This window comes from Ceratotherium simum, chromosome 30, assembly GCF_057802395.1.
Source record: "Ceratotherium simum simum isolate JZ-2026a chromosome 30, ASM5780239v1, whole genome shotgun sequence".
In the NCBI taxonomy this organism is placed as follows: domain Eukaryota; kingdom Metazoa; phylum Chordata; class Mammalia; order Perissodactyla; family Rhinocerotidae; genus Ceratotherium; species Ceratotherium simum.
The window spans coordinates 5,813,078-5,836,634 of NC_141929.1; the positions used below are offsets into that span (position 1 = coordinate 5,813,078).

The 23,557-nt window shown below is 47.1% G+C and overlaps 1 protein-coding gene across 1 annotated transcript; it reads right to left on the reverse strand.

The window, feature by feature from the left end:
- Nucleotides 1-162: 162 nt before the first annotated feature.
- Nucleotides 163-23,505, reverse strand: DNAAF1 (dynein axonemal assembly factor 1). Its single transcript, XM_004437061.3, has 12 exons — nucleotides 23,343-23,505; nucleotides 20,823-20,958; nucleotides 20,232-20,323; nucleotides 18,397-18,618; nucleotides 18,091-18,257; nucleotides 15,010-15,131; nucleotides 10,842-11,008; nucleotides 8,639-8,902; nucleotides 4,426-4,535; nucleotides 2,726-2,782; nucleotides 1,402-1,768; nucleotides 163-546 (listed from the first exon to the last, which is right to left on the reverse strand). Exons 1-12 carry the CDS (start codon nucleotides 23,476-23,478, stop codon nucleotides 440-442), a joined length of 1,947 nt encoding a protein of 648 aa, XP_004437118.1. The 5' UTR covers nucleotides 23,479-23,505; the 3' UTR covers nucleotides 163-439.
- Between the last annotated feature and the right edge of the window lie 52 nt (nucleotides 23,506-23,557).

Consider the following 23,557-nt stretch of genomic DNA (forward strand, 5'->3'; position numbering starts at 1 on the left):
GGCCTGAGAGAGGGTTCTAATCACACATGAAGAGAGGAACCGCTCTTTCTCAGGGTAGCGGATGAAAGGAATCACATGTGACTTACAAATGAAATAATCCAGTAACACATTGTCTCACGTGGATACTAAAATGTTTATAATGTTCAAACGAGACATTACAGAACACCATTTACCACATATGGTGGGGGGAGTGGGTTATGCTTTGAGAACCAGGCACACAGCGCTGCCCACGCTGGCAGAGGCTGCCAGGGCGGGAGAGGGAGCCGTGCGACGTGGGCACTCGTCACAGCCGAGGCCCAAGCGCTCTCAGGAACCGCCGCTCTTTGGAAGGAAGGGGAGCCCAGTCAAGGGGGTGACCTGCACCTGCTGGGGGGTCAGTCCTGGCCCAGCCGCCGGCTCCCTGTCCATTAGTCGAAGGGTGGAGGGCCCCCCTTGAGGTTCAGTCCAAGCCGAATTCAATGTCCTCCCGGTCCTCTCCCGCCCCGGGCTCCACCAGCCCCTCGGGCTCCATCTCAGACTGCACTTCATCCTTTTCAGTGCTGTTTCCTAGAGAGTTAGGAAAGAAGGTAACTCGGTTTTCTTGGGAAATTAGTCACCCCTTCATTTCTTCCCGTGTGCAGGCCTTCAGAAAGAAACCTGGCTATCGCCTAGTGTCGGGTAAGAACAGGAGTTGTCGGGTCAGCAGACTCCCTGAGGTGGATTCCCAGAGGCAGCTGCTGAACCCCAGATTACCCCCAGTTTGCTTGTTATCACTTAGCACTAACACATCTCCCTGGGCATGTGCACGGGCCCCCAGTGCCAGGCCAGGCTGATAAGTCAGTCTGTGGCCTCATTTGTCCCACCTAGCCTGGCGCTCTGGACACTGTCCTGCCTGGTGAGCCTCCCTTCCCCGCCAGCACCGTCTCGCACATCATTCTTCCCGATCCTGGACCTTCATGTGGAGGACTCACGCCCTCAGGCCAGCTGTTGCCCCCGTTTTGTCCCACGTTCCCAGCCATGTCACTGGTCTCCTCCCTCCCTCAGAAGCCTTGGTCTGGAAAGGCTAAGGATGGGGATGGTGAGGAAGGGGGTGAAACGCAGGCTCCCTAGCCCCGCCTGGACCTGCTGAACAAGATTGCCAAGATCTGCATGGCCATAAGCAGCCCTGGGGACGCCCACTGCCCGCCGGGAATGAGGCGGCCAGGCCTGCAAACAGCAAGTGGCAGCTTCGAAGACGCATCAACTTGGGAACGTGATCCCAACCATCTCTGTGGGCTGTCGTGAATGCCCCTCTCCAAGAACACGGGATTCTGAGGGGAAAGGCCCAGTGGGCCACCCCCTCTGGGTTTGGGGAGTGGACAGTTCATTTCCTCACTGTCAAAGCTTTTGGTCCCTGTGATCTTGAAAGTAGGGTGGCATTACCTGGAGGAGAGGCTGAAAGTAGGAAACCGTCCCCATCCTCACTGGAAGGGGGTGGTGTGGCGTCCCTTTTGCAGGTTGGGGGCATCGGTGATGGCCCTGAAGGCTCAAGGTCGTAGAGCTCCTGGACCAGTGGGCGTGGGGACTTGGGGTCTCTACTTTGCATTCCCAAGTCCCTCTCTGCTGCTGCTTTACATATGTCCATAAAGGGCGTCTTGGTCTTCCTGGAGGTGTCCTTGGAGACTGTGAATATATTTGACAGGGTGTCTGTGGATGCATCTTCCAGCACTGGGAGGGATGTGCAATCCAGTTCAGAGTCACTGTCATCACTCAAGCTCGAGATGGCTGTAATCTTTGGAAAGCACATCTTCTATTAAAAGAAAAAAGGTGTGTTTCTGTTTTCACAATAGTCACTCTAAAATGCACAATGCTAATTCTGTGATTTTATCTATCCCAGAATATTCTGTTGCCACATACAATAAAGGCAGAGGGGGCACAGCATTCTGCCCTGGGAGAGTCAGGCCTCAGGATGGACACCACTTGGCCAGCTGTTTCTGAGCCCCCAAAGTCGTGGTGAGCTCTGTAGCCATGTCTGCACTCCTTTACCACCCTCTGTTGGGTCTGCATGCTGCACCCCTCCTGCCCACACTGTTCCCACTACACCAACATCCTCTGGGTCCCTGAATGGGCCCATCTCTGAGCCCTGGCCTCTGGCTGGCATACACCTAACCTGGCCACCTGGACTCGGCCCCTTGGAGGTCAGGCCTCCACGGGAACTATGGTCTCTCTTGCATGGCTTTCCTTCCTTCGATGATGAGTCCCGCACAGAGATTAGGTCTTACGCGTCCCCCTCCCTCAGGGCACGGGGCTGGCACACATGGGCCCTCGGTCAGGCTGGAGGAGGAGGGTCAGGTCAGTTTGGGAGAACTCCCTCATCATACAGTCTCCCTCCTTCCTCCCTCCCCCTTCTCCTTTCCTTCCCTGTGTTGCTATGGTACAGACATTCATGAGATGAACATTTAAATACATAACAAGGACAGAGAAGTGTTGTCAGGTAATTATGTACAGTACATAGTTATTAAAAAAATCAGTGATAAAATATCTGTCCAAGAAACCGCATGTGGTTAATCTTAAAAGAGGTGAGCAACAGCCAACAGCTGCATCTCCTTTGGTCGGGTGAAGGCACGGGGGGCGGGGGGGAGGGGGGAGGTGGGAGTGCGTTAGTCACAAAGAGCATTCCACTTCCGAGTGAAGGAGATGCACTTGGTCAGGGGCAAGACCGGGAGCGAGGGTGGAATTAGGCTGCCTGGGAGACGCGTGAGACAACCTTGTCCCGGTCCTCCAGAGATTCGCCCGTGTCAACGTCTTCCAAGTCAGGCAGGTCCTGAAAGAGCAAAGGAACCCACGTCACCAGGACGGCGGACACACCCTGAACATCGGACAGCGAGACAAATGCATCCACACTGTCAGTTAAGCCCGAGTTATGTGCCAGCGAAGTGTGCAGGAGAGGTGAGGAGTGACCCAGATCACTCAAGCAGCCCCGCGCACACTCAGAACACACGCTGCCACTTTGAGGATCTAGATCTGACCAATGAAAGAGATGTGCAAGGTGTGACATGTTTGAGGGATTCCACGTCTTTCTCCACTCTACTTTGTCACTAGAGACACAGCCAGTTCATCTGGGGGGAAATGACGGGGCCTAAACCAAGTGCACCTCCTGTGTACAACTTAGTCTTAGAACTCTGTGTGGTATAAAATGAATATGTTTTGGACCTCCCCCAAACTGGGAGGGCTTTTCTGTTTTGTACTGTGATTTGGGATCTTCATCTGTAGCAACTGGTCCAGCATGGGCGGCGGGCAGCACAGTGTGTGTGCTTAGATGCATGAACTCTGGGGCCAGGCTACCTGGGGTGGTATTCCTGCTCCACTCTTGCCCAGCTGTGTGGCCTTGGGAAAGTTGCTTAACTTCTCTGTTTCTCAATTTCCTCATCTGTAAAATGGGGATGATAATAGTACCTACCTCTTAGAGTTACTGAAAGGTTAAATCAATCAATACAAGATGTGTTTAGAACAATGCCAGGCAAAGAGTGAGAACAGTAAGTGTTAGCTATTAGTTGTCCTGTATAAGTCAGTTCTCAAACATTAGAGATTAATTGCCCAGTTTTGTTTCTTAGTTTACACAGGCCCAGAAAACTAGAAACCCACTCTGAAAATTGACCAGGATTTGTTTAACTCTTACTGAGCCACATGCAATTGTAAAGTTAGAAATGAGACACCAGCTTAGCAGTGTAACAAGGAAGCGGGCAGGCGGCAGGCAACGTCGCGAACACGGGTTTAAACTGCAGGCGCTCACTCACGGGTAGAGTAGTAGGCGTCCTTTGGGTGAGCAGAGCAAGCACCGGCTGCCCACTGGGGTGAGCTAAAGGTGCAAGGAACGCCTCCCCACTACTCACCCACCACAGTACAGTTCCTGGGGGTCATGACAAAGTGTCTGAATCCATGGTCCTCATGCCTGTGGGCCAGGGCAGTTTAGATTGTTATCAAAACGGGAAAAGCATCAGGGATGAGGGGCCTTCTCAAGGCCATGATCAAACACAAGGTCAGACAGCAAGCCGGAGCAGCGGCAGGCCGGGAAGATGGCAGTAGCTGCCTGCTGGGCGGCTGTCCAAGGAGGAAGAGAGGCTCTGATGATAAAATGTGACTTAACCATTTTGTGTAAGCCTAGCTAGACAGAATCGCTCTGCAGTGTAACTTCTTTGGAGAAACAAATCAAGTTTTGTAGACGTAGTTCAAGGGAACCATTTGGGCCATCACTTCTCAAACGTGAATGTGCACAGGTATGAACCATCTAGGGGAGGTCTTGTTACAGTGGGGCCAGGCATCCTGCATTCTGACCCACTCCCAGGGGATGCCAAGCCTGCTGGTCCAGGGACCACACGTTGGGGAGCAAGGATTCTGAAGGTTTGTGTCTGACCTGATACTAACTATAAAGCAGACACTTTTCTCCAAATGCAACTATGTACGTACATCGATGAAGAGCTTCTCCTCTGTCTCCAGGTTAATGGTTTCCAAATCTTCAGCTCCATCGAGTTCTGTACCTAATGCACCCTCAGGGGCCACAGTCTGGGGAGTCGATTCTAAGGAACAACAACAAAGAGTTATTCACCTTCGAGTTACTTTTATACGTAGTGGTCAGATCGACAAGCCCAAGGTGAAGACCGATTCCAAGAGCAGAGGAAGGACAAAACCCTTCTCAGGTCTGAAAGGCCAGCCCCTGTGACAGAAGCCACTAGAATCCCAGATTATGACACAGTTATAGCTAAGAAAGGAGAGGAAAGCGCTGCCCTCTTTGTGTAACCTAGAGATGACCAACTAGATGAAAGCACCAGCCAGAGAGAGGCAGAATACGCAGGAGCCTGGACAAGGCACGATTGAGGGGCAGGGAGACAAGAAAGCCGACAGCGTCAAAGGCCATCTTGGGAGACGGAGAAGAGGCAAGCAGGAGAGGCACGTTCCATAGCCCTGGCCGGGAAGGGCTGACCCCCGCCCTGGCTGCCTGTCCCTGTCAGGGCACACGCCCCTCCCACTGCACAAGTTTCGGGGAGACCTGTTCAACAATCTCAGGGTTGCCCGGGGAACATGGAATTGAGATGGGGTTCCTCCTCCAGACCCCCTCTTCAAGGTTCCCACAGCTGTATCCTTGGGTCTTGTTCTCTGCTTTCTCTTCAGTCTCATGGCTTCAATTATGATGGTAGAGATTAACGGCCCAACTCTTCTCATCACACGTGGGTCCAGCGTGTCCACCCTGAGTACTCAGTTTGACTCAAAGAGCCACACTGGGCACCAATTTGGAATGAAACAAGGAAGCAGGCAGAGGGCCTCCGTGGTTGCTGTTGTGGATGACCCCAGGCCCCCAGTGGGGCCTGGCCCATCTTGACCTCCACTCACAAGGCCCAGCAACCGTAATCTTCTCCACTTGGCCGCCCCACGGCTTCTCAAACTCAGTACTTCTAACGACGACCACACTCTGCTTCCTCTCCAGCCAGCCCTTTCTCCTGCACCCTTGTCTTGTTCGTGGCTCTGTCGTCTCCAGCTTCCCAGCCATCAGAAGATCGTAGTCAAGGCAGCTGCCAGGTCCCTTTGTTTCCTGACGCCTGTCTGCTGAGGCCTGGTTTTGTTCCTTGGGAAAAGGTGAGGCAGGGAAGAGACTACGCTTATTGGGGGCATTGCTTACGTGACTCGTTCAGTCCACGGCAGGGACTGTTTCCATTTCACAGAGGCGGAAACAGGCTCAGAGAAGAGAGGTTTTGTGGTTCGCCTGAGGTAGCTCAGCTGGTTAAGGGGTGGGACTTGGGTTGCCCTCAGGTGTCTGTCTGGAAACGGCGCCGCCTCACCTGTACACAGGGTGTTTTAGTGACACACGTGCCATCCTTGGGACCAGTTTAGTGACCCCTGGAAAGAAGCTCAAGCTCCTCTGGAGAGGGTCACTAGAGAGAAGGAAAGCGTGTACTTCCACGACGGTTTGCCTCGTGTAACGCTTCCTTCTGCCCGAGACTTAGATTTCACGATCAGGAGCTCTTCAAGCGCGCAGGGCCTGAGTCTGCTCTTCAGGCGGCCTTCGCTGATGCCCGATGTCAGGATGGATCTCAAGGAGAATATCCACAGGAAACACGGCAAAGCTGGTCATATGGTTTATCTCCTAATTTTCTCCATCCTTCCCCAAGGCCTCGTGACTAGCAAGAAAAGACTGTTCGATGCAAAAAAGATAAATGGAAAAGTGATGTTTTAAACAGATGGTTTTTATATTTAGATTCGCCTTTCTTGGGGTTGAGTAACTTGAATCGAGGCGGAAGAAGAGCATCCCTGCTCTGACAGCCCAGTTCACCTCTCGGGACTCAGGACCCCCCAGAGGGGTCAGCTCAGGCAGGGCAGCAGCCAAGGGGGAGGGGGCAGAAAGCACAGGCTGTGGGTGGGGGGATGAAAGAAGGATGATGGCAATGAAGCGAGGTGGAAACAAGCTTGGTCTCTGGAGGCAGATCTGGCCTCAATTCCTGCCTCCACCATTTACTTGCTCTGTGACTTGAGGCAAGTTACTTCACCTCTCGGAGCCTCGGTTTTCAACTCCATAAATTGGGGTAACAATGATAGCTCCTACCTTGTAGGGTTGTGGGGACGGCCAAACAAGACACGGCCTGGGAAGCGGGGCCTTCACTGAGCGCCTGCATGCTGGATACACAGAGAGCTGGCTGTGTCTCCCTCTCCTGACCACAGTCGCTGCAGTTAACCAGCTCCTTTTAAGACGTGCCCTGTGTCTGTTCAGCAAGGCAGAGGCTGGTTTCACTCAGAGAAAACTCTGCTGCTAGGTTAGGTGCAGTTTCAAAGCAAAAAATCACATGAGGGCGAGTGAGTATGCAGGAAAACACGTGCAACAACACCTCAATCAGCAGTTCAGAGGCTAGTACTTCCCCCACGTTTAATACATGAATATCGCGCCTTTTAAATGATAAAACCTGTAACATCTCCAGGGAAAGGTTTAGGAAAAACATGACCCTTGTTTGGAGGAAATTCTCTTCCATAAACCAAGGAACGACCAGGCCCTGGAGGTTTTACAATCCCATCCAGCAAAGTGGAGCCACGCGCTATAGAAAGCAGCGCTTCAGCGTTTCCTAAGGCAAACGAATCAGAACAAGTCATGCTTCTCAGAGAAAGCTTCCAGCCGCAGTCTCATAGCAAAGTCAGAAGAAGAGCTGTGACTGACACCCGAAAGGTGTGAGCAGAGCATCAGAGAGATGGGGCGGGGAGCACATCCCCCACCTTCGTTGAGAGCATTGTTCTCTGGTGACTGTGGTCGGTCAAACCTAATGCTGACGCTCTTTTCCTCCTGTGGCCCCTGGCAGCTGGGCATCTATCACCTTGTTCCCTTGTCCCTTTCCTTCTCCTTCCCTTTTTCCCGCCCACTGCTTCTCGCCTCACCTGCCAGAATCCCTGGGAATTCCTGAGTCCCAGCATTGGAGGAACACCATCCCTGAGCTCCTGATGGGGGGTCAGGTCCATGGACTTCAGCATAGACACAAGGTCACATCTCCCTACGCCCCTTCCTAAGGTGCATTTTTATTTCCCATACACATCTTGTTAAAGACTCTAGGCTATGAGATAGATTTTTCAGATATTACTGAATAAAAGGGGGGATAATAAATCCAAATGAATGATGGAGCACTAACTATTTGGAGGTGGCGAGTGGGGTAGAGCCAGTATGGTTTTGAAAAGATTAATTAAAATAGGGCTCAGTTGGGCTAATTGTTGAGGATGGTCTGCTCTGTCCACATCCTTTAGCTGGAAAGATCATTCAGCCATGCCTGGCTTCCTGGGTGGGGCTCTTAGCCCTCTGGCTGGTCTCCTTGGTGGTCTGGAAACCAGGGTTCCTCTAGGTCTCTCCCAGAGACCTTTGTTCTGGGGGACCTTCTGTTCTGAGCCAGACCTGCTAAACTCCCCAAACAGACCTCAAATGCTGCTCAGGCTGGAGACAGAGCAGCATTCCCCGTCTCCCAAGGCCCTGTGGACTGGGCATGTTCCAGGCCTGGGCTCATTCTCACCACCCACAGCAGCAGGGACAGTGTCCTGGGCGAGTCCTGGGTTTCTCTGTTAGTCAGCAGGACCTAAGGAACTTGGGTAGAACCTGCCGGGGGTTTCTTTTTCTAGATCTGCATCATCTACTATGGTACCCATAGCCACATATGGCTACAGAGCCATACATGTCTTTATTTTTAATTAATTTAAATTTAAAAACTGAAGCAGTATAAAACAACTCACTTCTTTTAGTAGGAGTACATTTCACTTTAACCTTTGAAAAGTTAGCATCCAAATTGTTGAGATGTGCTGTGTCAAATACATACTGGATTTTGAAGACTTAATACAAAAAAAAGTAAAGTATCTCATTAATAATTTTATGTTGACTTAAATGATTGTATTTTAGATATAGTGGGTTAAATAAAATCTACCATTAGAAGTTTTGCCCACTTCTTTTTACTTTGTTTAATATGACTACTAGAAAATGTTCCCATGGCTCCCCTTATAGTTCTATGGGCAGCCCTGCTCTAGATGAGGCGACGTGTACTTTATCTTATAGAGACAGCAGTCAGAAGTGGAAGCCAGCCCCGGGTGGCACAGGTGCTGACCCGGAGGCAGCGGCTCCTGGGAGAGCCACCGGAACCAGCACCTGTGTTGCTCGCAGTCCCGTTACCTTCCCAGGCAGCTCCGAGGGTTGCCAGCATCGGGCCCTCGACCGGGAGCGCCCCTCCTGGCTCCGGGTCTTCAGTCTCTCCGTTGACATCTGTGGGCAGCTCCTCTATGAGACTCGACTTTTCCGGGAATAGCTCATCCTTGGCCTCGAAGCTTTCCTTGACAAACAGCTCCATTTTCTGCTGCCTTTCTCCGTCCTCCCCAGGCTCTGCCTTCCCCTCCACATAGGCATCCATGTTCTCACCGTGGTCTGGTGGCAACTCCCCTGAACAAGAGAAGTCCAGAGATGAACTGGGAACCATCCTGGGAGGACAAGGGTGTCTACGCATCCCTCGGGACACCAGCAAACTGCTGAGAATGAGCACTGGGGAAGCTGTCAGGCATGCAGTAAAGGATTACTTAACGGTGGTGGTTGCACAATGTACTAAATGTGAATGTACTAAATGACACTTTAAAATGGTTAGTTTTGGGGCCGGCCATGTGGCCTAAAGGTTCAGTTCGGCATGCTCTGCTTCGGTGGCCTTGGTTTGGTTCCCGGGTGTGGACGTACATCACTCATCAGTGGCCATGCTGTGGCAGTGGCTCACATACAAAATAGAGGAAGACTGGCATGGATGTTAGCTCAGGGTGAATCTTCCTCAGCAAAAAAATTAAAAAATAAAATAAAATGGTTAGTTTTAGGTTGTGTGAATTTCATCTCAATTAAGAAAAAAAGGTCAAGGGCCACCATGCTTTTCCATTGTGACTTGCACAGAAGGCCTCTCTCCAACACTGGGGCTACAGCTCCTGCCTGACTCCCCAAGTGCAGGAGCACCTTGCCCCCTGAGTTTATCCTACCCCGCCCCGCCCCACCACCAAGCTCACGCCACCAACATCACTCCCACAACGGCATCTTCTTCATAACCCATGACTTCCCGCCACCTTCCAGGTCAAGGCTGGTTTTCAAGGCCCTTCTTGATATGATCTCACCCAACCCAGCCAACTTTATAAGATTTCCCAATTTACAACTTAATTCCAAACCCAGGTACCTGGTCCTCCTCTTTGCCTCCCCAGGAATACTGTGGGCTCCTTGGAGGAGATGGAACCGTGTCCTCTCCCTCTGTTGGAACCTGTGACAGTGTCTGCATGCTGCTCCATGTGTGCATAACAGTTCGCACCTGAGGTTTGTGTGCAGAAGCCTATTTATTTATAAATGTCCCCCCCGCAATGTACAGAGACAACTTTCTGTGTGCATAAAAATGTTGGATTTAAAAGGGCAATAGTAGTAATGAAAAATCTTAATAACGATGAAAAAATCAAGATGACCACAACCCTCTGATTGAAACAAGGCATACAAGGCCCTGACTGAGCCCCAGTACACATGCTGGCTACTTTTATTGCTATTAATGGCAGTAGGTGTGGTACCTATGAAATCAGTACAATGTCATATTGCTTTGATATGAAGTCATAAGATTCATTTGTAGTAGACAGAATAATGGCCCCACAAAGATGTTCACATCCTAATCCTAGAATATGTGACCTCACATGGCAAAAAGGACTTTGCAGATGTGATTAAGGATCTTGAGATGGGGAGATTGTCTGGGTGGGCTCAATGTCATCACAGGATCCTTAAAAGAGGGAGGCAGGAGTGTCAGAGCCAGAGAAAGACGTGAAGATGCTGTGCTGTTGGCTTTGGAGATGGAGGGAGGGTCCACGAGCCAAGGAATGCAGGGGGCCTCTAGAAGCTGGAAAAGACATGCAAACAGATTTTCCCCTAGCATAGTGAGAGGGAAAACAGTCCTGCTGACGCCTTGAATTTAGCCTCGTGAGACACATGTTGGACTTCTGACCTACAGAACTATGGTAAGATAATAAATTTCTGTTGTTTTAAGCTCCTAAATTTATGGTAATTTGTTTACAGCAGTCATAGAAAATTAATACATCATTTATTTTGGAAAACTGAGGCTATTTTAACAAATTGTGTTTTCATCACTAAAAGTGGTTTGAAACTGCATGTAACTGTTGGGGCTTTTCGCTGCCCCTGGCAGGTGGCTGAGGCCAAGTGCAGATGGATCCGCAAGTGTGTGAGCAAATGGTCAAAACACACACACACACACACACACACACACACACACACCCCCGCAGAGATGAAAGTCTGGCGTTCAACAGCCCCGATTACTAATCTGAATGGAGCGCCGGGTGCTCCGTCCGTCTAGAGCGCGTACCTTTCTCTTGGCTTTCTGTCTGTCGTTTTCTCTCTGCAGCCTGCTGCTTGAGCATTGCCAGGGCCTCGATGCTGTCTCTGATCTTCTTCTGCTCTCTGCTCTCCCACTGCTGTCTCTCCTCTTTCTCAGCTGCATCTCCTCCCCTAGCCCAGGCCTCTGCACAAGCTCTGTTTAGAAGGACAAATAAACAGAAATCAGAATTTTCACAGATGAAAAGTAAATTCAAAACATATACTCTCTGATCAAACTTGCTCATTTTCCCCAAAATCAAACTAAAGGCACATAGGACATGTGACTGCAAGGATAAAAGTTAATACATGTTCATTTTAATCTTTAAAGTCTAATGGTTTGCAACGCCATCTAGATATGATGCCAAAAGCACAAGCAACAAAAGAAAAAATAAAGAAATCGGACTCCATCAAAATTAAAAGTAATTTAATGCAAGTAATGCATTAGTGATGCATTTTGCAAGTAAGGCAAAGAAAGCCATAAATAAAGTAAAAAGACAACCCACAGAATGTGAGAAGATATTTGCAAATCATATGTGATAAGGGACTTGTATCTAGAATATATAAATAACTCTTACAACTCATTAATACAAAGACAACACAATTTAAAAGTGGGCAAAGGTTAAAAGAATCAGAAGACAAGCCACAGACTGGAGAAAATATTTTCAAGAAAGAAAACTGATAACGGGCTTGTATCCAAAACATACAAAGAACTATTAAAACTCAAAAATTAAAAAAAACAGACAACACAATAAAAGAGTGGGTAAAAGATCTGGACATCTCATCAAAGAAGACAGGCAGATGGTAAATAAGCTCAACTTCATATGACATTAGGAAACTGCAAATTAAAACAAGGTACCACAACACACCTATTAGAATGTCTAAAATCCAAAACACTGTCAGCACCAAATGCTGGCTAGGATGTGCAGCAACAGGAACTCTCATCCATTGCTGGTGGGAATGCAAAATGGCACAGCCACTTTGGAAGACAATTTGGCAATTACAAAGCCAAAGATAACCTCACCATATGATCTAATAATCACCCTCCTAAGTATTTACCCAAATGAGTTGAAAACACATATTCGCACAAAAACCTGCACAGGAATGTTCATAGCAGCTTTATTCAGAATACCCAAAAAGTGGAAACCACCCAAATGCCCATCAACTGATGGATAAATAAAATGTGACATATCTGAATGGAATATTATTTTGCAATATAAAGGAACGAAGCACTGACACCTGCTACAACGTGGATGAACCTCGGAAACACCATGCTCAGTGAAAGAAGCCAGACACAAAGGGCCACATATTGAAAGACTCCATTTATATGAAATGTCCAGAACAGGCAAATCCGTAGAGATGGAAAGTAGATTTGTGGTTGCCAGGGGCTGGGAGTGGGAGAGGGGAAGGGGGAGTGACTGTTAGTGGGTAAGGGTTCCTTTTTGGGGTGATGGAAATATTCTAATATATTCACAGAGTTGTACATAACACTGTGAATATATTAAAAACCATTGCATTACACACTTTAAATGGATGAATTAAATGATAGGGGAATTATATGTCGATAAAGGTGTTATATATATACATATATATATATTTTTTTTAAAGTCTAGTTTAAAAACAGGAGGCTTAAGGGGCCAGCCCAGTGGTGTAGTGGTTAAGTTCGTGCGCTCCGCTTCGGCAGCCCGGGGTTTGCAGGTTTGGATCCCCGACACAGACCTATGCACCACTCATCAAGCCATGCTGTGGCAGCATCCCACGTATAAAATAGAGGGAGACGGATGTTAGCCCAGATGTTAGCCCAGGGCCGATCTTCCTCACAAAAAACAAAAACAGAAACAAAAACAGGAGGCTTAACTTTAGAGAGAGGAAGCAGATCCCTGCTGGAAAAGCAAAGGTACAGGAGGTATTTGGAAATTGTGAGACAGAGTTTTGCAAAGTATACTATAGCAGAAGGAGACCACAAGTCACCAAGACAGAAGATGTCAGAAAGAATAAACTATGTTCAGGGTCACTTACCATACCAGTGGGAAACCCTCAGACCCTTTTATCTAGGAGCAGACATCCAGCAGACACAGGCCAGGCACTATTCTAGGGGCTGGGGAACAGCAGGTCACAAGAGATGACGTGGCTCGCTCTGTTAGAGCTGCCCTTTACGGGGAAGACAGACTCTAAACAGGGAAGCAAATATGTGTCAGAGGCTGATGAGCCCTAAGGAGAGAAATCAGGCTACAGAGACATCGGGGGAAAAGGTGCTTCTTAGGGTGTTTGGTCAGGGAGATCCTCATAAGATGACAGGTGAGCAGACAGCTGCAAACATCTGTGAAGAGCATCCCAGACAGAGAGAACAGCAAGTGCCCAACGTGGAACAGCAAGTGAGTGGAGGAATTAGGTTCAAGCCCAGGTGAGTCTGATTTCTGGACTGGCGTTGTGCTATACTATAGAAGGCAGTGGGCCTCACTGCCAGGTGTCCGGCTCATACCCCTGTTCGAACTTTCCTGCTTGTCAGTGCTGCCCCAGTGGCAGCCGCTCCCACTGGTTCACTCCTCCCATGAGCCTGGTACCTGCTCAAGCCCACATGTTACTCACAGGTACTCATGAGGACGCTGACAACAGTTGTCTCCACTTTACAGATGAGGAATGTGAGGCTCAGAGGTTAGCGAGCCCACCCAAGGGAACATAACTTGCGGCTGCAGAGCTGGACTTTGAAGTCAGCACACTGGCCCTGCTCGCCGGCCCCCGCCACCCCCAGGGCTGGGTGCCTGCAGAACCGGGTGCATCTCTGCCGAACTTCCCAGAAGCAGATCTTGCTTTCTCACCTAGTCGGAGTAGAAGCTCTCACTTCTATTTGAAATATTTGTGAGTTTGACTTAAATTTGTGAGTTCAAAAACGTATTACCAGCTACATTTCTTTTTAAATGTTGTTTAACTCAAAATTCAGATTGCACTTCCCTTCAAGCAGTCCATATTACTGAGGTTTTATTCTAAGTTAGAATGAATAGTGACCTAAATTAAAAGGTAAATTAAAAACACAGATAAAAGTAGTGACAACACACATGGCAGTCTGGGTTCAATATTCCTAATATAAAAGAGTTCTTATGAATCAATAAGAAAAAGCCCCCAAAAGGCAACTGGGAGGAAATCATGAATGGAGTACTCATAGAGGAGGACACACAAATGTTCCACAAAGATGGTAAAAATGACCAACCTCATCAGTTTTCCAAAAATGCAAATTTAAAGGAGATAACATCTTCACTCATCAATTAACTTGGCAAAGATTTCTTTTACATGGCTATGTCTGGTGAAGTTATAAACTGTTACAAATTTTCTCGAAAACAAAAAATATTTATAAGCATCTTTATAATTTTATTTATTTATTTTTTCCCCCCAAAGTCCCAGTAAATAGTTGTATGTCATAGCTGCACTTCCTTCTAGTTGCTGTATGTGGGACGTGGCCTCAGCATGGCCGGAGAAGCAGTGCGTCAGTGTGCGCCCGGGATCCAAACCCGGGCCGCCAGCAGCAGAGCGCGCGCACTCAACTGCTAAGCCACGGGGCCGGCCCTATAAGTATCTTTAAAAAGTCTCAAACCACATTCTTTAATCCAATAATACAACTCCTAGAATTCCATCCCAAGGAAATAATCAGCAATAAGGTCAGACTTATATGCAAGGCTAATTATCAAAGGATTACGAAAAAGTGTTCAAAAAAAAGGGAATTTCCTATTATACACAATTATGTAGCCAATAAACCTATTTCCAGGGGCTCGCCCAGTGGCGTAGCCGTCAGGTTGACATGTTCCCCTTTGGTGGCCCAGGTTTGCCGGTTCAGATCCTGGGTGCGGACAGTCACGGCTCATCAAGCCATGCTGAGGCGACATCCCACATAGAAGAACTAGAAGGACCTACAACTAGGACATACAACTATGTACTGGGGCTTTGGGGAGAAAAAAGAAAAAGAGGAAGATTGGCAACAGATGTTAGCTCAGGGCCAATCTTCCTTAAACAACAACAACAACAACAAACAAACCCACACCTATTTCCAAAGACTATTTAATGATGTACGAAAATACTAAAAAATCAGAATCTTAAAAAAGTTTAATATAAAGCATGCTCAACTATTATATATTAAAATGTGATCAAAAGGCTTTTCTTTTCCTTACCTGTCCTTTGGAAAGACTGGTCTATCATCCAGGTATGTTAATTGTTTTAGTCGAACAGTGACTGTCCTCCGATAGTTAGGAATGTGCCTGATAACCGGGTTTCCCATCAAATTCAGTACTCGCTGTAAGCACACAGGCAGAACCAAATTAATTACTAAAAAAAAAAGGATGTGATTAAAATATTTTATATGTGCTATGCTCTAAGAATAAATAAACAGAATGTATTTCCTAAGTGCAAAGGAAGCGCCAACATCATGTCCTGGTGACTTTCTAAGAGAACCCAGAAGGTTTTCATTGTCTTCGTGCCATCAGAACTGTCCTGATTATTGGGCGGCCCTTTCTTCTACTTGAACTTCAGAACCTCAATCTCCCTGTCCTTCCAGAACAATATTGGAAAACCTTTCTGGAGGCCGTTTCCCAGTGCAGTGATTACATTCGTTTTGCTCACCCAATCTCTTTTACTGAAATTAATCTCAGTCTCAATGATTGTTTTCTCTCCTTCCAGCCAGGACCCATTTTAAGAAAACATACACGACAGCTAGACAGAGAAGCAGCAGTGACTCAGGGAAAAGGATGGAAAGCACCCGCTTATCCACTGTGAGGGCCTTTCTCACCAGGTCGACAGATCTGGATGTCAAGTTGGGACCAGGAAAGAGAAAGGGATGCAGCAGTGCCAGCGCACCGCCCTCCCATCTTTAAATAACGTCACCTCCTCTCCTGCCTGTGAAACACAAAGAAGGTGAATGCTAAGGCAACATGTGGGTGAACCATTTAAAATCAGTTAAACTGGGCCGGCCCCGTGGCTTAGCGGTTAAGTGCGCGCGCTCCGCTGCTAGCAGCCCGGGTTCAGATCCCGGGCGCGCACCGCTTCTCGGGCCATGCTGAGGCCGCATCCCACATACAGCAACTAGAAGGATATGCAGCTATGACATACAACTATCTACTGGGGCTTTGGGGGGAAAATAAATAAAATCTTTAAAATCAGTTAAATTGATGAAATATTTTTCGTATCTGAAGTGGTTTTTGTTGTTGGAGAAAATAAATATATTGTAAACTAGTTAATTTAGCATTTCCCAGACTTCATTCTCGTACCCCCTTCACTGTTCTTGTCATATTTTCAAGTGACCTATCCCATGGGGGCTGGGGTGGTGGGAGCAATGTGCCCCAGGGGCAGGCACTAGAGGGGTGCGTGGTGTGTGGAGAATTTAAAAGCAATGCTAAAACAACTGTAAGGCAGACTGTTTCTGTTCTGGGCTGAACTGTGCCTCTCTCAAATTCATATGTTCAAGTCCTCGTCCCTCAGAATGTGATCATATTTGGAGATGGGCCTTTAAAGGGGTGATTAAGATTAAACGAGGTCACTAGGGTGGGTCCTGGTGCAATATGGCTGGTGTCCTGATAAGAAGAGGAGATTAGGACACACAGACACGCATGGAGGGAGGACCACGTGAGGACACTGGGAGAAGACAGCCATCTACATGCCACGGAGAGAGGCCTCAGGAAAAACTAGCCCTGCCGGCACCTTGATCTTGGACTTGTAACCTCCAGAATCATTAGAAAATAAATTTCTGTTGTTTAAGTCACCCAGTCTTCAGTACTTTGTTATGGCAACCAAGCAAAAAAAAGAAAGAAAGAAAAAGTATTATGATATAATACAGCTTCACATTGCCCCCATGTGCTGGCAGTTCTAAACGAGTCCTTTTTGACAGTCCGCTCTGCAGATTATTCCTGAACTATGATTTGCTTACTATTTTTCTTTAAATTGACACACTTTTCTCTTACTTATCCAATGCCCTAAGCAGTGAACAGTGAACTTCAGGGTTTTGTGTGCTATTTTTAATATTTTTCCTGGTGCACATGACAACACACATACACTAAAGTGCGAGAAAGCCACCAAAGGCCACTGGAGTTGAGTTGAAGGAGACAGGAGCCATTAGGAGGGGTTGTCGCAGGCCAGAAGATGTGACCATTTGAACATCCAAAATTAAAGTGACAGCAAGGGTTAAACCATACCAAGTACTGTATATATAAATCCATGAATTCATAAGGATCCAGAAAAAGAAAAACCCTTCTTTGTCACCATTAGAGGTTCCTAGGTTCTTGATTCACTTTTCTGAAAATTGATAAATAAAAGGAAAGAACCAGACATTTATCCTGGCCTTTTCTGTACGAACTATATATTAGGGAACCACTAGTTGACGAGGGAAAGTTCTTTGCAGAAGCATTCCAGCTATAAATGCAGAAGGAATAAGAGAATTAGACAATGATTATTGTGCAACTCAATGAAATAATACATCGAAGCAACGTTCATCAGTGGCTGCTACAACTAGAGAAAGATGGATGGGGAACTTCATGATGACTGGATCAGGCTGACAACACCTGATCCCACTCATGAATCTTCAAGTAACAAAAAAAGAGGCAACCAGACGTTACCTGCTCTGTGATTATGTGAGGTATGATGTGTCCCAACGGCACACCTCAGAGTGAACTACTGAACCCGCATCTGATCAAGCCTCTGGCCCCATTATCATTTTACAAGAAATACTGGGTACAGCAGAACATGTTAAATGATGCCATGAGGATGCAATTGACCGAATCCAGAATGTGGTAAACTCCCTGAGGGAGGACCCAGTTTCTTCGACAGATTAATGGGATGGGGTAACAGGGAGGGGGAATGTTACAGATCAAGAGAGATCTGAGTGACAAATCATCCAAACACGATGTGTGGATCAGGTTGGATCTGAACAACCCAATGGTCAAAACACATTTTTGAGACAAGTCGGGAAAACTGAACCTGAATTGGGTATTAAATGTAGTTATTATAATATTTTAGATATAATAATAGTATTGTGATTGTGCTAAAAAAAAGTCCTTATCTGTCAAAGATAACACTGAAGTATTTGTGAGTGAAAAGATATGGCACCTGGCATTTAAGATACTCCAGCTGAATATACAAAGAGGAAATGAGTGAGAAAGAAGGCAAGAAGAAAAGAGGGAGGGAAGGAGGCAGGAGGGTAAAGAGAAAAGAGATTTGACATCTAAAGAGCATAAGACAATGCGAGTTGTGTGCGTGTACTTTACCAAATTGGGCATGCTCTCAAGAACGCTCAGGATCCCGGGATCCCTCAGCTTATTGTGGGAAAGGTCAAGGACGCAAAGTTTCAAACACTCCTTCAGATGCTGAATGTCTTCCACGGTCTCTAAGTGATTGTGCGCCATCTGGAGTGTGTTCAGGACTGGCAGACAGGCTGGAAGGGGAGGTCAGCAGAGGTAAGCCACAAAGGTTAAAAATGATTCGCTCCTATAAGATAAAGCTCCAGAACCTCCCCCAAGGGAAAGCGGGAGACTCAATGGCATATAGAAAGACCCCTCGTGGGGAATTCTTACAGAGGTTTTCAATGGTCTTAATGTAATTGTTGCTGAGGTTCAGAGCATCCAATTTCTGCAGAGGTTCCAGGTTCTCGATTTTATGAAGCAAGTTCACTTGCAAGAAGAGGCAGCGCAGTTCAGTTTGGGCCTCCAGGTTCTCGATTTTCTGTATTCCATTGCACTCTAGCCAGAGACAACGCAGCCCCGTGTACTCTTCCAAGTTCTCGATGCGATCGAAACCTGGTGAGGAGGAAGGCGTGTCCGTCAAGCTCCTACACACTCAGGGGCACAGGGGTCACCCTTGTTTTTGCCTGTCTCCCTAGCATCCACACCTCCTTCCTCTAGTAACACCACTGCCACTTTTCTTTGAGAAACATCCCTCTCCTAGTAGCACCCTATGGCTCTCTGGTGGCCAATCAGAGTCATGATTCATTCTGGGGTGGTCACATTTAGCCAAGTGGGGCCAACTTGGATGAATCCTGGGGAGTTTGCTGGCTCCATTGGAAAGAGGCAGTCTTTCTGCTGGAATTGCCAGCCTGGTGAGGTGGAGCCTAGCACTGCAGCAGCCGTCTTCCCTTCTTAGCTGGGAGTGAGTGGAGGTGAGGGGCCACCTGCCTGAAATGAACCAGAGGAAAGCAGGGCCAAGAAATGGAGAGAGACAGACTCGTGAAGCTACACTGTGAGCACCAGGATCCAGCTAAGCCAGAAGCTGGTGCAAACTGTGGGTTTTGTTTTATTTTATTTTTCAGTTGTATGAGCCAAATTTAAGGTTAGGAAAACAAACAGTTGATAGCCTGACTGCAACCTCATAAGAGATTCTGAGCCAGAACCACCCAGCTAAGTCATCCCCAGATTCCTGGCCCTCAGAAACAGTGTGAAAGAATGACTTGGTTTTAGGTTGCTAAGTTTGGGGGTACTTGATTACACAGCAGTAGATCATAAAAGCACATCTCTCGCCTAGCTCTTCTACCTCCCAGACTATTTCTACTTGGTCTCACCCACTGCATCTTCTTCTTCCCACTTCTTAAATCTCGGTCCCCTAGGATGTGCCCTCCTAAGTCGTCTAATTCACCAATACACCTAGACGTTGGGTGGAGAGTTTTGGGGGAGGCAACGTGGAGGTGAGGAGACCAGTTAGGAGTTGTTCCAAACCTTTAAGGAATTTGTGCTGCTGGAGCCCGTCATGTACCTCCCTGGCAGACACTCCTCCCAGTGGCTGCCTGTCCCCCAGGACACCAGAGGCCTCTTCGCCATATCCACCTCTGTATTTCCAGCACTGGGCATGGTGCCAGGCACACAGAAGGCACTCAGCAAACATTTACTGACTACATAAATGAACACATAAACCACTGATGGAGCACGTGGGCCATCCTACATTTAGTCCAGACTATCATTCTTATTTATCCTGGCTATGAACCTGATCTTAAGTTTATGTGATTCTGGACACCAGCCCTAAGCCCTCGGGGATGCCATGGTTCACACCTCTACGTTCTGAGAATCACCCCTCATCTTCTGTTTTCCACGCCGTCTTCAATCCTTCACAGCATGTCCCTCCCTGGCCCAAAGTACTTACAACTAGCTTTGGGTTTGAAAAATTATGAGTCCTTTAGAAAATATTTGATACCAGGGTGCTTCCCTTGTGTCCATAGAGTCACGGTGGCCCCCTTTATGAACTCTGGTCAGGTAAGACATTTTCTTTGAAGAAATATTATTGCTTTTTCCATAAATCTCCACTAAACTGAAATTTCTACTTAAATATAATTTGAAAACTACAGATGACGCCAGCAAGTAATTTTTTATACCATTAGGGTCTTTCCACCTATCACGACACACCTGCTCCCCCAGAGCCTGACCTTTAAAGTGTAAATACAGCGTGTCATTCAACGCTGGGGTAACATACAGCTTGTGTTGCTTGCAGAGTTTTTGCAGGAAACTTTTAGTCATTCTGTCAAATGAAAAACATGAACAAGAAATTTAATTCAGTTTGTCAGCTGTTTCCAAAAATGCTTTAGAAATTTAGAAAAGAATTCCAAAAACTCTTTACCATATCCATTCCTTCCCCAAATTCCACAACATTGTACATGCCAGATAACTATTTTAAGTTCTTCATTTCTCTGTGTGTGGGTAGCTTTCAGGGCCTCACCCAGTATTGTTACTTTCGGCATTCTTAAAAATTGCAATGTATGTTCTAATAAAAATACTTTTAATAGTGTCCTCGAGAACTACTGAGGTGTTTCTCTCCAGGTCTGGCATCCAAGTTGAATAGATTGTGGTTAGTGTGCCACAGAGACAGCGCCGTCCTGACTCCACTACTAATTCTCAGACACTGGGACACTGTTTAATCTCCACAAGCCTCAGTTTCCTTATCTATACAAAGGGGCACTTACATCCTCCACCTGACTTGGTAAATGTGTGCTATAATTGGCAGCAGCATGCCCACATACCTGGGGCCGCGATCTTCCTTGTCCTCTCTTTGGTTTGCTAAGCGGCCGTCTGATTGGATATCACCACTCTGTTTCTGCTCGTTTTGGTAAGATGTGTCAGAAGGACCCGCACATGTTTCCTTAGAATCATTAATTTCTGTAAAATAAGAGATTGGTTCTATAGAGGTGAAGAAATGTATAAAAAAATTCCCCCAATTTCAACTTGATTAATCACTGTGTGCTTTTAGTCTGGAACACCAGTACTCTTTAAATGTATAACAATTTTTAAAGCATTGATAAGGACTATGGAAATGTCACTTTTAGGTAGATCCTCTATAAAAGCTCTTGTACAGGTACAGAAGGAGACATGAACAAAGATTTTCGTTTCTGCATTACTTTTAACAGCCAAAAACTGTTAACAATGCAAATGTGCATCCACAGGGACTGGTTAAATGAAATAACGAATTATTATTCTGCCTTGGAAAAGAATGCACTGGAGCTACACCAGTCAATGTGGGTAATTCTCAGAAACATACGGAATGAACAAAGCAAGTTTCATAATAAGCACAGGATACTATGTATATAAATTAAAAGCACACAAATCAATGCTACGCTTTGTTTAAAGACACATATATAGTGAGAGAAGTGATTGGAAGAATCCATACAAAATTCTGGAGAAGGAGAGAAGAGAATGGGACTAGGAATGAGGGGGCAAAAGGAACATTAAATTTATCTGAAATGTTTTATTTCTTTAGCTAAAAAAAGACTTCAAGTAAATATGATCAAAATATTAATCATTTTTCATTCTTGGTGGTGATACACGGATGTTTGTTATAACGTTCTCTTTTTTTTCTGGTGAGGAAGATTGGCCGTGAGCTAACATCTGTGCCAATCTTCCTCCATTTTGTATGTGTGGGTCACCGCCACAGCATGGCTTGATGAGCAGTGTAGGCTCACACCCAGGATTCAAACCTGCAAACCCCAGGCCGCAAAGCAGAGTGGGTGAACTTAACCACTACACCACCTGGCTGGCCTCTCTCTGTTCTTCTTAAAAAGTTATCAAAAGAAAAAACACACAAAAAGAAACCAAAATGGTGGAAAAATCTTTGTAAAAAGAAAATGAGCACATTCAAGTGCACTTAATTTTTTTTAAACGTCAGTCAAAACTGGCCAACTCAAATGCACTTAATCTGGGCCGGCCCCGTGGCTTAGCAGTTAAGTGCACGCGCTCCGCTGCTGGCGGCCCGGGTTCGGATCCCGGGCGTGCACCGACATACCGCGTCTCCTGCCATGCTGAGGCTGCGTCCCACATACAACAACTAGAAGGATGTGCAACTATGACATACAACTATCTACCAGGACTTTGGGGGAAAAAATAAATAAATAAATAAAATTATAAAAAAAAAAAAATGCACTTAATCTTAAGGGCTGTTGGCTGCTGTGTGTTTGAACGAGAGTAAACACTCTATGTGTAGGCCTGCGTCTTACACTTTCCCATTTAACACTGCATACAATGCCCAGCCACAAGAGACAACAAAGTTTCGTGGAATAAATATAGAATACGTGCTCAGTATACATAATAACTGATTGATTACATTAATAACAAGAGCTACCATTTACTAATGGCCCACTGTATGCCAGAAACTCTATAATTATCCCTGTATAATTATCGCTGCTTGCAGATGAGGAGACTGCCCCACAGAGAGGTTATGCTCTGGGCCAACAGCCATAAAGCTGGCAAGCTGCAGAGTTGCAATCTGAACCCGGCGTGAGTGGCTCCAAAGCCTGTGTCTTTCCACAGAGCAACACAGCTTCCCTACAGCTTCTCATACAGGCCTTGCTTGGACAGTTGATGCTCAAATTTGTTGAGTCGGTTCAAAAAATGAAACATAAATCAAGCAGTTTCTTTATCTAGTCACTAAAAGGTTTCCCTTAGGGCCCCAATCCACATGGCAGCAGATGCTAAAGCCTGTATTCTAAGCCCATTCCCAGAGACGTGGGTGAGGACTCACTCGCTGACCCCAGAGCCAACAGCTCATCATTCACTGTCTGCCACGGGTCAGGGACTGGACCGAACGCTGCAAATTCAATCAGGATGCTGCTGCCCTGACATAGCTTGCAGGCTAGAGGGGGTGAGAGCTTCTGATCTTACATGGTGACAGAGGTAAGGGGATACATTCAAAACATTAAAAAGTTGGGCGAGGAGAGAATGGTGTGTTGGGTAAGGACTTGGCCTCCAGAGTCAGACTGTCCAGGCGTGAGTCTGTTCTGTCACTGCCTGGCTGAGGGCAATCTGTTTGGAGTAAGTTCTATAACCCCTTTTAGTCTCAGTATTCTCGTCTGTATGAAATGGGGAGAGGAGGGTCTACTACAGAGGGCGGGTGTAATGCTCAAATGTGGTGAGCGCCTGGCACGCATCCTTTAATAAGTGCGGACCGCTATTGTTATTATTGCTATTGTTATTGCTGGCCGTGAAGATCAGGTATGCGGTGTTGGCGCAGCCCGTCGCCCCCCTCGTCTCCCTGGGGCGGTGGTCGGCACCTTCCTTGCGGCCCCCTTGGCCGGCGTTCCCGTGGTCACCCGCCGACTCCTCCACGCCCGGCTCCACGCCCGGCTTCTGCGCGCAGTCCTGCTCCGCTCCCCCGTCCGCCACGGGCCCCGAGACCTCGGGGTGCATGTTTACTCCGGAAACACCGAACACTCCGGAGCAGTGGGGAGACCGGCTCCGCGGGGTCGCTACAGCCCCCAGCCCCGCC